Here is a 14,837-nt window from a genome sequence, read left to right on the forward strand (position 1 = left end):
GCATCTCTAGCTAGTGTTAACCTTAAATAATCATTTTAAAAACAATTACAGTACTATGAAGCAACTGAAATCCCATTAAACATATAGGGTGACAGTATGTAACTTTTGACAGAAAGAAGAACAATTTTTTTTCTTTTCCAGACACATAACTTCTAAAATATACACACTTAAAGGTTTTGTTGCTACAGCCTTGGTCTGATATGACCAGTAGCTTATGGTAACTAATGTTAACTAATGTTAGAACACTTTAAATACTGCCTGACTGACATTGATGGTAAAGTAAATTGACTTTATGCTTCTTCTGTACTTGAGCTCTTGTTACACTACATCACAGCATGTCACAGGTAAACATGATGATATCTTTAAAGGGCCTTTAGACAGATGTCGTAACTACAAGATTCACACGCTTCCATAATGCACGTGAGCTGCATATGCCTCACTACACATAGTGAGAACAAAAAGTCCTGCTCAAAATAAGTGACACACTTGGATCTGAGCAAAACCAGGCCGTCCTTTCCAGTTGCTGCCTCAGCAGCCTTCACACGATCCCTCCTGTCCACTTTCATCCAATACCCTCTGCTAAATAATTCAGCATCTGGCAGCTACAGTACGTACACGGCACACGTGTGGAAATGGGTTGACGCCAAACTGAAAACAATACTGTACATTACACCACCAAGTTTAGCACTTAAAGGACACAAAAAGTCAAGTTTCCATGGCCATTTTTCAGGACTTTATTTAAAGAACTCCAAGATTAAACATCCCAAAAACAGCCTAGTAAACAATTACACTTGTAGCAATTTGCACCACCACCAGCTCAACAGAAGTGCTCACTTGTGTAAGCACCTCTCTTTTTTCACCTCAGCGTTTTGTGCCAGAGGTCAAAACAGGGCACCACGTGCAACCGGACATATTTTTGGCCCCCGGTCGAGCACTCCAGACAGCCGTAAACGGTTTCCCGCTTCTGGTTTCCCATGCCGCACAGCGCGCAGGGGCCCTTGGGGATGTTGTGCTTGAGGAGGTTGACGCGTGTGTGGGAGCTCTCCCTCAGGTAGGCGGTGGACACGTCCGTCATGCTGGCGGCTTTCTCATAGTAGTCGGTCACCATGTCATCCATGTAGGTGTCAGAGTGGGTGAGCTCTTCAAATGTCCGGTCATCTATGCAAGTGGAGGTGAATGGGGAAAGTAAAGTGAAAGTAGAGTGTATTTATTATGTGCAAGAGATCATTACTGTACCTGCCCTGAAGGGGTTTCCATAGATGATCCCTGACAGGAACCGGCGCAGTCGGCCCATGGAGAAGCGACCGATGAAACCACCCAGCTGCTCCCTGATCTGCTCCCTCTCAAAGCCCCCTTGAGACTCCGGGGCAACACAAATATCTGTCATAGAGGAATAAAATGTTAATTTTTGGTTTGGAAAACAGCTTTAGCAGTTTGTTAACCCAGAGTCGACCAAAACGTGAGGTTTTCCATTTCAAAAATGGAGCTCCAAAAATTAGACAATTAATCAATGAGTCGTTCAGCATAAAATTAACTGGCAACAGTTTTGATTATTGTTGGGTTCTGGCCAATCATCATGACATCAGACATCATGGCTACATGGGATCAACGTTTTGACATTCTGATCGACAATTTGCTGACATTTTATAGGCTGAGTTCAACAGGATTTTGTGGAGCAAATACATCGTATTTACAGTACCTTAGGTGTGTATACCTTTGGCAAGACATCAGCTACTTTTAGATTTCCTGCTCCTACAGAGTCACCAGTATGGGGATTGATCCCATGACCTTGGCGTTATTAGCATCACTCTCTAACCATCTGAGCTAACTGGTCTGTTGTTTTACAGTTTGACAGACAGGAAGTCAGTTTCAAAATAAACAAAATCAGTTTAAAAGTGTTGCTGATAGTTCAGCTGCTTTCATCACTTGCACATAAACTGACATTTCAGCTGCAGCATGCATCTCTTTAGGACTATATATTTGGGGCTTATTGCATGATAAGTAATTCCAGAGTGAAACCATTAAATTAACCCTTTCTCGGGACAACCAGTTAAAAAATTCAGCAATATCAAGTTCTTCCTATTCACTGTTTAATTCCATTTGCCACAGTTCAGTCATGAGACTGAATGACACCACGACTGTAGATAAAGAAACCACCCTTTTCCATGTATAATGGTGGAGAAATTGCAGTGTAACATCATATAAGATAAGAATGCACGGCTGCTGAGGAGTCTCAGGTGTTAACCACAGCTGATGCACCCACCGCCTTTAATGTGGGAGGCAGCTTTTAACTATGAAAGGAGTCAAACCTTTAATTTTTCACAAATAACATACTACTTATCCTTTAAGTGCCCTATTGACTTTCATCTCTGCTTTGTTAGTGGTGGATTAAAGCTGGAGTCAGCAAAAATGAAAGTCAGCAGAACTATTTCAGTCAACTTTTTAATTTAAAGGTTCAAATTTCAGCACTGAAAGCTTTATTTAGTCATTTTTATGCATCAGAGGAGCATGTTTACTCTCTGATCACATTTCAAAGAACAACGACACCAGTCTGCTGAAGTCATTAGAAAATATTTTGTGAGTATAGGTGAATGATGGGGAATGATGTAGGTAGATTTCCTACCGAGCCGCCCGTCCAGTCGAACGAACAGCTCGCAGATGCTGAAGGCGATGGTGGTGTGAGCCGGGATGACGATGGCCTTGTCTCGACCTTTTGGGTTTCTGCCGTCATCGATCTGAAACTGTAGCAGAACAGAAAGCTGAGTGACACACCTGCTCAGGTGATGGAGGAATAGTGGGTCCAGTTGGGAGAGGAATCTGCATTTTGAGGCAGATTGTTGGGAGGCGTGTATATGATATTTCAATATTTTGCAATTATAAGTTACATATAAGTTACACAGTGCTAAAATATTCCAAACAATTAAATTTTTTTATTCTTGCTGAACTCAAACAAGACTATGTAACTTATGCTGAATGTAGCATATAGAGTCCAACAAGTCCTCCAAATTAAAAAACCCCATAGGTTGATTGACCATGCATGACCCATAGGAGCGTTTCATAATCAGGCGCCATCAGCAGTAATCAGACAGCATCATTTCTCACTTTTAAACATAATGATTTTTTATGGTGTGACAGCACTGTGATTAAGGTCTGCTTAGGTTTAGGCACAAAAACATTTGGTTAGGGTTAGGGAAAGATCAGGGATTGGGTTAAAACGTTGTAATATGGAAATTTGTCACCTTATATGGACGTAATATGAACAGCGCTGCTCCTCTGCAGCATAATTACTACGGCCGCTAGATGGCGTCTCTCACTCAAACGTAACTACAGATCATTTTTGGCGACTGACATTACGACCTATAGTGACGTTTTTCTAGAGAGGACATGCTCCAAAAGTCACAAAGTCAGCAAACTGTCTAAGTAATGTTAGTTACACAGTCATATCTTAAGTTTTAGAATCAGTGACATCTCTAAATCACTTCTCAAAACGGATTTAAAAGAAATGCCTGTAGTTTTTTTATTGTTTTTTATCTTATATTTGAGATATTTTTTTCCGCTTTATTCCATTTTATTTTAATTGTCTCATATTACTGCCTAATTGTAGGCAACTACTTAAATGTTTTAATCCCAGTTCAACCATGTAAAGCAAGCGCTACTTAAATAAAATGTATATTCTTATTATTTGTTATTAATCTGGCTAACATTTGCCATCATAGTCTTATAGTCTTATAATAGTCTCAGCCTGTAGCCTGAAGTTTAAATATATTTCATTATCATTAAAGGAATTTCAAAAAGTGTTCCAACTAAATAAAATGTTAAAGGAAACTGGTCCTGAACTTAAACCTGTACATTTGGAACAGCTTGGGATGAACTGGTATCAACATGATTCCACTGCAGTTGTATTTGGCACGAGTTGGTTAGGGTTATTTATGTATTGGTTAAGGAAATCAATGTAAATCAGTGTAATATCCTCAGAATTGACCTAAACCAACACTGTTTTCGTATGTGACGGTTTACCCTCATGGTAGTCCCTCTCATCCCGGCGTGAACCGTCAGAGAGCACTGGCGTGTGGTGCGGATGCTCTCCACGACGACACAGAGAATGCTCCGTCCGCTCTCTCTGGATTGACGAACCAGACAGTGATCCAGGTCCACTTTCCTGAAAGACCACAAAATGAATTCCCAGCACTGTGTGCACTCTCTAAACCTCTCCCCATTAGTTGTTTGGTTGTGTGTTCTTGCAGATAATCAATATTACCAGCACGACTACAATTTAAAGCCCGACAACACAACATTCACACTTGATTTTCTGTGTTGCATGTAGCTCCTGTCCTGTAGTATATGTGCCAGTGTAGAATAACACAATCATTTATTCATATTCTTACAGGGAAACCCTCTTCTCACATTTCCTCTGCCACAAGGAGGTCAGAGGTCAGACATCAATGTGTTGCTGCTGTCAGGAGAAAACTTGAATCTAGATATCTAAAATGTCACATTTTCCCATTTGTTATTGGAAAAAACCCATAACAGATGACTTTTGTGATAGCTTTTAGATCTCTCTTTTCAGAAATATAAATATTTAATCAAAAAATAGATCATATAACTTTATAATTAATAAAACATCACATAGATGGCACTTTATCTAATCAGCCTTAAAGTAATATGATGATGATGATGGTGAACATGAAAATAAGAGCGCACATTCAGCAGCTGCTGAAAGGATAGAAAAGCAAGACTGTATTGATACCTGGAGTTGAGTTCCCGCAGTAATGTGGGCACCTCCAACTCGTGTTTGGTCACAATGCCAAAGGAGGCTTTGACAGCCACAGAGTCGGACCCGCTGATGTTGAACCCCACATCGTTGATGATGTGGTTTCCCAGTCGACCGTTGAGAGCCAGGTCAGATTTGTCCTCATAGTTGAGGAGCTGATAGGACGACACTCCTGTATATATATAAAAAAAAGATATTCAGTGGAACAGTACTTGTATTTTTAAAAAAGTTAATTTCTTCTTGAAACATTATGAATATGTACCAGAGGTTTATATATCTGGCACTGTCCAGCATTATTACAAACAACAGTAACAAGTCAAGTAATGGTAGCACTAAAATCTATGTATTCATGTTGACACTCTGGCCCATAAAGGGAGGAACCTCCAATTAAAGCTGGTGGTTATTCTCTCAATAAATTGATTAATAATTTGGTTTATAAAATGTTAATAATGGCAGAAATGCTCATCACATGTTCCCAGAGCTCAAACTGATGTCTTCAGAGATCTTATTTGGTCCAACCAATGATCCAAAACCAAAAGGTATTCAGTTTTCAATGATGTAAAACACAGAAAAGCAGCAAATCCTCATATTTAAAAATGAAGCATTTTGGTATTTTCTTACTTGAAAGATTACATTTTTAATTTTCTGTTGAAAGATTAATTGACTAATTGTGTAAGTTTTACCTCCAACATATTTGTTTGAGTGGCTCAAAATCTTTTCTTTGCTCTGATATTTTAGCAGGTAAGACTACACTTCTAACTCTAGATTTGTTGGGGGTTCTTTTGGCCAACAAATGAAGATATGAGCTAAAAATCTTCATGCAATCGTAGTACATTTAGGATATTGAATTGCTAAGTTGTCACATCTAGCATCTCTCTAAACAAATCCTCAGATTTGAACCAAAAATGTCAGGTTTCATCCATGTACCTGCTGTGATCTCCTTCTCCCCTACCAGGATGTCTTTCAGTGAGAAAGGGGTCGAGGCGCACTTGTTCTTCTTCCAGAAATGCCTCTTCCTCTTCTTGGTGACCAGGCTGAGGGGCTGGTAGCGGTCGGCCTCGCTCAGGCTCGGGACGGGGATCAACCTCCCCGTGTCTCCAACCTGCTTCACAAAGTTCTTAGTGGCTGCGGCGAACATCTCGAGTGATGCATGAGTGTCAAAAATATTCTGGACAAATACCTCCTGCAACTACAGTGCCACATACACTAGTGGGTTTGCTGGTCTTGTCTGGCGAGCTGAACAATACTCTTCTCAATGGGGAAGCAGGAGTGTTCTTTCAAACTTGTGAAATGTTAAATAATGCACGTAGTGTGTAAGGGAATATCTGTGTTAACCTGATAGGTCACTGTAGGCCAGCAGCTTCCTGTCACATGACAAATGAAATGGAAAAACAAATTACAGGAGTATTTTTTTTTTATCAGCACATATGACCTTTTTCTTTTTTTTTTAACCTGTATTTGAACTTCTTATTTCTAAGACGCCCTAAATACTTATAAAAGTCTCACTGTGAATTCAAGAGGTGCAGAATTAAAACAAATTACAAAAGATTAAAAATCAGTAAAATTGTTGCAGAGAGAGTATATTTTTTCACCTCTAACTGCTGAGTGAAACTATAAATATCTGTATCCTGTCCTAGATGCATGTTTCCTTCGACTCTGTGATACATGGAACATCTGCTTTGAGACTTTCACTGAAAAACGGTCTGGATTATTTTTTTTTTTAGGGATGTCTCTGTGGTTTTTGTAAGATCTAATGTTTTTTCATCTAAGCTTTTTTTAGTTTGGATAATGTCCACCTTTTCTGACTGGTGGCCTCCACTCACTGTGTGTGTGTGTGTGTGTGTGTGTCCTGCATGATCATGGGCTGATCTCTCCTCTCTCTTGTGGTTTCACTACTGTCTAGTCTATACAACCAGAAATAGCTGGTACGTCGTGCACGTGGCATTTAAAGCCACGTGCACGACGCTTTCTTAAAAGCTGAGGTCAGTTTTAGTTTTCTATACGTTACATTGCACTCTGTAATTTTCACTTCTTGGCCAAAAGAGGTCATGTAATTTTTGGAAAGCATGATTTAAGGATAAAAAAAAAAATCATCATGCTGCAATTTATGCTCAGGCATGCAGCCTCATGTGCCCTTTGTAATTTCAGGAATAGCTACTGAATTTTATAATGGGTTAAAAGCAGCTGTCATGTAGCGGAGAGCAACATGTGTCATTTTAAGCATTTTTATTTTATATCTGTTAGTTACTTTTGTTATAATGCAGCAAGAAGAGAAGCAAAAAGTGCGTGCAATGATGTGGTCACACAGAACGTGAGGCAAATTCTAGACGCAGGAAAAAAGTAAAAACCAAAGTGATATACAACAAATCTGTATGCAGTTTTTGAGCTTTTCTCTGTTCTTTACTCTTTTATTTGTAAAATATTGGATAATTCTACCTCAAACAGTTAAAATTAAACGATCTGAGACAACTTTGGTGGAATGGCTAACAACTCATAGACATCTGAAATGTGTCAAAGAGCCTCAACCAGACATGATGTGTTGTATTTTATAAACTTAATCCCTTCATAATGTGCTTAGAATGTATGTGGTGGGCATAGCTTATATGAGGCTTCAGCAGTCTGAGTTAGTCATATCAAGTGTATATCTGCCACATTTACAGTGTTTTTTAGTAAATAAAAATCCCTATTTGTCTCTCGTCAGACACTGTTTTCCTGTTCAGCTGCAGTGGAATGATAGTAACAAAAAGAGGGAATTTGGCTCTAAAAAGACAAAAAGATATTGACTTGATTCGACTCGTTTGGACGACTGAAGCTTCATATTAGCTTCAAATAAACACATTTTTGCACAGATGGAGGACTGTGGATTTTGTCCCTCATCCCATTATTAAGGGATCTTCTAATGGTCAGTATGAACAGGAGGAATGATCACAGCAAGAAAAACATGTTTCAATGTTCATCTGGGCACCTAACTGTTGTTTTAGGACAGACTTTGAAGAATAGTGATCCCATCCTTGAAGACAAGACTTTACCTAAAGTAGTTTTAAGTACTACAGCCCTGAGAGGAAGTACAGCAGCTGAATAATCTAATTATCCTTTGAAATAGCCTAAAATGACATGCTCAGTATCTCAGGAGGAAATTGATACTGGCTGTTTCAGGGACTGACACTTATGACCTTTGGCAAAACGGATATGTTTTCAAACTGCTAGTTCATCACGCTGCACAAAAAAACTACAAATGTGCAGAAGCTTAGGTCTCATCTGATGACTCCCTTCCCATCTGCTTCAGTTTCTGTCTCCTGTGGCTCTGCCCCGCTCTCTGACTCCTTAATGGAAAACCAGTCTGTTGCTTCAAGCACCTTAAACACTTCCTGAAGTTGTTCCGCAAAGGAAACAAGTGGAATCCACCTCGAAACAAGTGAAATCCACCTCATCCATGACAGAAATGTTACTGTGAAAAACTTTGATAATTCAATTCAAGACAAAAATCACAGCTGAAGATTACAGTATAGTCTGTGTAGGAATCACTAGTGGAGACGATGGCAGACAAGTCATGATGTTTGTTTCGTTGTCTACCTCCGGGACATCCCCTCAGGGATTGGCAGTCTGCTTGACGCACCGACCTGGCAGAGTTTTGCCCTGGAAAACACATCAGATGAGCGTAACATGCACGTTGCAAATCGCTCAAGCTGGAGTGCACAGATCAGCAAGATGAATTTCAGGTAAATAGCAAAAAAAATTGACAAAACACAATTTTTTTTTGTCTAAATGTTGCTTTATTTTCAACACACATTTTCATTTGCAATTGATACATATTTGTAACATACAACCTCCCTTTTCTTTCCAAAAATATGTAGCAGGAGACCAAATCTTGTAAAAGAAAGAACGTGATACGAAAATTGCAAATAGAAGATGCTGTACTCTTCATTAAAAAACTTATATTGGGGTTAAATATGTGAACATACGATGAGTGTTTTTTTTTCATATTCTTTGCCTGTTTTATTATATGAAAAAATGAACAAAACCTATATGTCATATCTGTGAAATAATAACAGTTTGTAAGAAATTCAGTTATTCATTATTAATGATAGCCACGTGTTTTTTTTTTTTTTTTTGGCCTTTTTTAAAGTTAAACATAGAAGGTCAAGAGTGAGATGAGAAGATTGATACCACTGTCATGTAAATATGAAGCTATAACCAGGAGATGGTTAGCTTAGCTTAGCATAAAGACTGGGAACAGGGAGAAACAGCTAGCCTACTTTTACCCAAAGATAACAAAACCAGCCTACTAGCACCTCACCAATGTATACGTTATATCTTGTTTATTTAATATGTACAAAAAATGCAATGTGAGAATGCCAAGTTTTAATTTTGGGGGGCGATTACGCTCTGGAACTATTTCTTGGCCGGGTGCAGTGACTTCCTTTCCCCAAATTTCCCCAAACTTTGAACTTTCCTTTAATTCCATGTTTGTATAATTGGTAATAACATTTGCTAGCAATTGCATTGACTTTTTGGTGTATTTTGTAGTTTATTAAATAAAACATGTCAAACATGTATTTACATATATAAACCTTGTAAATTCCTCAAGTTTAAAAGTTTAAAGTTTATTTGTAATGGAGGTTTTGTCCATCAAACCAAAGAGAAACATTATGAAAAGGAGGGATTCTGGCATGCCAACAGTAGCAGAAACTGCTGATTTTGTGCTTCTTCCATGTGCAAAATTTGGTTGCCTAAGTCTATCAGACATAAGACAGTTTGTCAGAGGGGAGGTTTTTGCTCTGAATACTTGTTTCATACTTGCAAAAGCAGCACTATCTTGAATAAAAATCCTCAACTTAAACGTTCAAAAGTCTTTGTTCAACAGCATTATGCAGGCCATTTCTTCTTTCATCAGTTTCTTGGTTGGACAGATTTAATGCAGCCTTTAATTAGCTGCATCTTTCAAGGCAACTGTAAGAGCCTGAGGAGGAGGCTGGCCTTGAAATGAAGCAAGAAAAAAATGATGAGAGGAGGAGGAGAGTGAAAGAAGAAGGGGGACAGAGAGAGAGAGAGAAGGAGCTTGTTTCAGTGTGCAGTAATCACTCATCCAGGAGCCCGTTCCACTCAGGGATATTTGGATTTTTTCAGTCTGGATGCTGTAGCTCAGGGTTGGGCTCTCTGACTTCGCTGTCTGTCTGTGTGTGAGGACGCTGCATGTCTGGCGTGCAGACATGGGCCCCTCGTTGCGCTCTAGGATTACTCTCTGCCTGGCCATCACCTTGGCTCAGGTGATCGCTGTGACCTGCCAAGAAGATACGAAGAACGGTGAGTGACAACCGCCCCAGATATGACTCTGTCTTCTTTCTTCTGATTGGTTTTCTGTGTTGATACCTGATATGTTCAAGTGCAACTGAAAGCTTGGAACAGAAAAGATCGTAAAGATGTTTTGGCTTGATGAAGTCAATGAAATATTCCTCTGCTTCTGTGCTAACACAGAAACTGAAAGTTCATCAAATCACTCTGGAAAAATTACTTTCAATCCCACTCGGAAACACAAATGTTTCAATACTGCAAATGCTGGCTATATGTCATTATTTTTTTAATGTTTGTTTCATGTGTGATTTATGACAACAATGTTTCCTCAAGATCTGCTGTCTTCAAAAGAGTCATGATTGAGTTACTACATTTTGATATCTTTGTAACTGATGCCTGTAAAAACATTTTTCTCTGTATTTCTTATGAAACTGACAAGTTTTTTTTTTCATTTCTGTTTGTTTTTCTCATACTCCTGGTTTATGTTTTTTTTTCTTTTTAAAAAAAATTAAGGATGTGGTTAGGGAATTTGCTCCTCTCACTGTTTTAATTTATAAGTTAAACTGGGGCTGCTCTTCCTCCCAACAGCTGGACCACACTGACCTTGTGGTTCGGGAACTAAAGGTTGAAATCACACCCACGGCGTGGACCAGAAAGGGCTTATTATGCCTTAATGAAACACCATTTTACTGTTCATGAAGCTGCTAAAAGCCACAAAATGATGATGATTAGTGCGTTCAAGTGGTGTGGACACACAAAACATCTGTAAAAAAAAGTGAAAACTATCAGGAATTAATTGGAAAGGTGATAACAAATGATGTGATTCTCTTGGAAGAAAGAAGTAATATTGAGACAAAATCTCTGATTCAAAATGATTTCTTAAAAGAACAGGATGTGGCTTAACCTGTTTGGGCACGTTTTCTAAAATAAAATGTCCCAGTAGATGTGATCTTGGGTCAAAAATACCCCCCCCGCCCCCTCCCCTTGCAGGCTTCAGTATACACTAAAGAGCATGCAGGGCTGGCTGGGCTATTTCAGTGCGAGGTTGAGGCTGAATGAAGGGGTTCTGAGTGCCACGGCTATAATGATGTGGCCTTGTGGATGGGGTGGACAAAAGCAGGCCACTAATTTTGGTCAGACTCCGGGCCAGAAGCAGACAAGACACACCCAGAGTGAGAGGATGCTGGATATGAAATATGCTCCACTCGTCTTTTATCCAAGATTACCTCCACTGAAGCGTTTACGCTTCAAAAGGAGAAAGAAAAACTTAACTTACAGATGTTCACCTACATCTGAGTTCATTCTGAAAGGTCGTGACATGTGCAGTAGCTGTTTTATGACTCTGTCATCTTTCAGTGCAGTTCTGCTTGGTGAAGGCGTTTTCTCCAGCTGTGGACTGACAGCTGTCCCTACAGGCCCAAACTTTGGAGCTGGGTTGATTCAACCAATAAAAAGTGAAAAATGTTACGGGACAATAATTTACACAAACACTGCTGTGTTCTAATACTGCTGATATATGTCTTAACTTTCATTTTTTTGCTTTGTGCTGCATCTTAAGTTACAGTTTTACGTTGTTTTTTCTGTTTTAGAGGATCATCTGAAGTCTGTTTATGGACACTTCAAGCCTCAAGAGGCCTTTATAATCTTGGTCCCTTTATATTATTGCCTCACTATGCTGCTGCTGCTGCTACTATAACTACTAGCACCTAAACTACTGTGCTAATTTGGCTCTTTTCTTGACATATTACAAAGTTGAAAATAAAAACATTAAGAACTGATAAAACAATAATGTTCTCTGATGATAAGAGTTGTTTGTTGACCATGTAATCCATCCCCTGTCATCACTGGCCACTGTGAGCTTCTGTTTAGTATAATAAAATAATAGTTCAATATCTTAGGAAATATTTGCTTTCCTGCTTAGAGTTAGATGAGAAGATTGATACCACTCTCATGTCTGTTGAGTAAAAATGAAGCTACTGCCAGCAGATGGTTAGCTTAGCTTAGCACAATGCAACAGACGGAAACAGCTAGCCCGGTTCTGTGCAAAGGTTAAATATCCGCCTACCTACCTATAAAGCTCCCAAATTAACATTTATCTGATTTGTTTAATCTGTATAAAACCAAAGTGTAAAAACTGTTATTGCTAGCTGTTTGTTCTTTATGCTAAGCTAAGCTAACCAATGCTTAATTAGCCTGCAGACGTGAGAATGGTCTCAATCTTCTCAACTCTCACTCATATGAAAGAAAATAAGCATATTTCCTAAAACAACTTCAAGCTTCAAACAACTCGTAAACTATTTAATATAATTTTAGCTGTCAAAATGGGAATTTAAAAAATAAGTAATTCCTAGAGGCCATCGATAGCATGGAAGTAGTGTAGTTATCAGATTTGCTCCCAGGTAGCATGACCTGGAGAAGGGACACAGTTCAGATGACGTTAATATAAGGTGAAAAATGTCTATATTAGGAGGAGTTGGGCTGGTAGATGGCAAAATGTGGACTTTTTGCCATCCACCCAACCCAATTTTAAACTACTTTACTTTAACTGTAACCCACACCATGTTTCAAGTGATCATTTTAACCCAAACTATGATCTTTTCCAAACCCTAACCAAGTAATTTTTGTGCCTAAACCTAATCAGACCTTAACCACAGCGTTATCACACCATAAAACATCATTATTTTTTAACAGTGATTTGTAACAGTTTTGGAAAGCACCGATATAGGCGACGTAATAGAAAACGCTCCTATGGGTCGTTCTGGAGTGCTGGTACAATCGACCTATGAGGTTGTTTAATTATGAGGATGTGTTGTCAAAAAAACAATACTTGTGATTTTTTGGCTTTAATTTGATTATTTAGACCCCTGAAGGTGTAAAATTATCCAGATTATCCAAAAATGCGAGGAAAGCGTGAAAAAAAATTATCATAACTTTGTGTAGCAGAAATATGTTTTTCTGCTTTCCTGTCCTATGAATCATCTCACAACTACATGTGTGTATGTGTGTGTGTGTGTGTGTGTGTGGGGGGGGGGGGGTCCCTATTCCCAGATTAGAAACACTGATCTAAACACCATGCTGAGGGATCATGTCAAAAACTGTGTCAGTCATAGGTAACAAAATATAGACTCTACATTAGCAGGCCAAAGTCTTTCCTGCAATTAGTGTCGAAAGAAACAATTTGGTTGTCTAAAAGTTGAGAAATCAAGTGTAGATCAAGTGTAGTTTGAGACTGAATTCAGCTGCTCTGTTTGTTTCGGGGCCAGGTATGTCAGCTGTTGTTGTGTTGAAACAGTGTGCTGAGATTTATGATACTGGCTGTCAGCTTGTTAAGACATTGACTAGCCATTTAGCATTTTAGTGTGCTGTTTTTGGCTTAGTGTGTGAATGTGTGTTTGAATGGGAAAAAGTAGATCAGAGACCAACACTTGCAGGTTTAAAGTGGATAAAACTTTCTTTTCTCTCTCTCTAGTGGCATATTTTTCTCACTGCTCTCAACACAAATCAAATTATGATTTTAGATTAAACAGGTTACTAATCTGTAAATTGCTGTAGTTTGAGGTTAGGGCGGTAGTTTCCAACATTTTTGGCTTGTGACCAAAACTTTCCCTTTTTTGGATTGTTTTATTTGACAGACCCAGACATGAAGAGGTGAAAGTATACAGTATCTCACAAGAAGAAAGCAACAAGTGTCTCAATTTCCAGCTTTTTTCTTCACTGAAGTCAGTTTATGTGGGCTGAATGTTTTTTTTAATAATAAACCTGAGTTGAGGAGGTTGGGGGGTCTGCAAAACCACAAGGTGAGAGAGCAGCACAGACATATTCCACTTAAAAAGAAGCCTAGAGTTAGTCATGATAAGCACTCACATATTTTAAAATATCTGCCCCCTGCCTAAAAATATATAAACTTTAAAATCATAGGGTTCTGCAGGTGACAGCTTTACTGTATGTGTTCAGTTTAAAAGATGTATTTTATCTGTAAAGCTCAATGACAAGGTTGAAAGGTTCAGTATTCCAAAAAACAAGACAGTTGTAGAAGGAAAGAAAACTAACAAATGCTGGAAAAAAATAGCCAAACTCTGTGGCCTGAACAACCTGCTGAATAAAGCTACAACTCTCTTTTGGTTATGTTTTCATAAAGCGAGCTACTCTGCAGGGAGAAGCAGGTTTCAAAGCGGGAGGCTTCTCCGGGTGTGGCGTCTCTGCGCTCTCCCAAATAAAGGCAAACCACAAGTTTTACCCCAATCCCAACGTATAATACAGCAGCTGTGGTTTTCCCTGAAATAACTTGTGCTTTTGAAAACGAGCGTCTCTCGCGGGGAGAGGCTCCACCGCATAATTAGTACTTAGGACGTCACTAAACTGCCTGGGTTGAAATATGCTCAAGAAGTCCTTATAGCAGGTGGCTATATTTGCCCCCCCCCCCCCCTTCTTTTTGGTGCTGCACTTTTTCCTGATAGTTTTTTATAAAACACTGATGGACAAAGGAGATATAATCCTAGAGGGAGTACACTTTACCAGAAAAAAAATGTTCTTTTTACACAGCAAAAAACATTCATCATAACATGTCATTTTGTCTTTCATGCCATAAAACCTTATTTTCTTAAAGCAAGACAAAAATCTGCAAATAAGGAATAATAATTACACTTCTGAACATTTTCCCCTCCCTGTCAGTATATGGAAACAAGTATTTATAAAATGTCACTATTTTTAATTAGATGAAATGATTTCACACTGCTGGTTTATCAAAATTTTTATTCATAACTTGCTAAAATTA

The 14,837-nt window shown here is 38.8% G+C and overlaps 2 protein-coding genes across 3 annotated transcripts in view; one reads left to right on the forward strand and one right to left on the reverse strand.

Annotated features, from left to right (window-relative positions):
* Positions 1-856: 856 nt before the first annotated feature.
* Positions 857-6,420, reverse strand: pjvk (pejvakin). 2 transcript variants are annotated; one of them, XM_067583441.1, is made up of 6 exons: positions 5,699-6,420; positions 4,748-4,943; positions 4,018-4,159; positions 2,624-2,741; positions 1,333-1,380; positions 857-1,203 (listed from the first exon to the last, which is right to left on the reverse strand). In XM_067583441.1, the coding sequence occupies exons 1-6, from the start codon at positions 5,907-5,909 to the stop codon at positions 857-859; spliced, it is 1,062 nt and encodes a 353-aa protein (XP_067439542.1). In that variant the 5' UTR covers positions 5,910-6,420. The 2 variants fall into 2 exon arrangements, with proteins under 2 accessions (XP_067439542.1, XP_067439543.1); XM_067583442.1 differs by lacking the exon at positions 1,333-1,380 and having other exon boundaries at positions 857-1,158.
* Positions 6,421-9,494: 3,074 nt separating this feature from the next.
* Positions 9,495-14,837, forward strand: part of col5a2b (collagen, type V, alpha 2b) — a 30,210-nt gene continuing 24,867 nt past the window's right edge. Inside the window, exon 1 of the mRNA XM_067583290.1 lies at positions 9,495-10,075. Coding sequence (XP_067439391.1) covers positions 9,982-10,075 — 94 coding nt within the window. The 5' untranslated portion in view covers positions 9,495-9,981. The remainder of the gene's footprint in view (positions 10,076-14,837) is intronic.

This window comes from Thunnus thynnus, chromosome 24 (genome assembly GCF_963924715.1).
Source record: "Thunnus thynnus chromosome 24, fThuThy2.1, whole genome shotgun sequence".
NCBI lineage: Eukaryota > Metazoa > Chordata > Actinopteri > Scombriformes > Scombridae > Thunnus > Thunnus thynnus.

What these genes read in the sequence shown, in the direction of transcription:
- pjvk (XM_067583441.1), bottom strand. Translation starts at nt 5,909, where the DNA reads ATGTTCGCCGCAGCCACTAAGAACTTTGTGAAGCAGGTTGGAGACACG. An exon ending in TGAGAGGGACTACCATGAGG is followed by an intron (nt 2,742 to 4,017) that starts GTAAACCGTCAC and finishes GTTCTGCTACAG; the next exon opens with TTTCAGATCGATGACGGCAG. An exon ending in TCGACTGGACGGGCGGCTCG is followed by an intron (nt 1,381 to 2,623) that starts GTAGGAAATCTA and finishes CCTCTATGACAG; the next exon opens with ATATTTGTGTTGCCCCGGAG.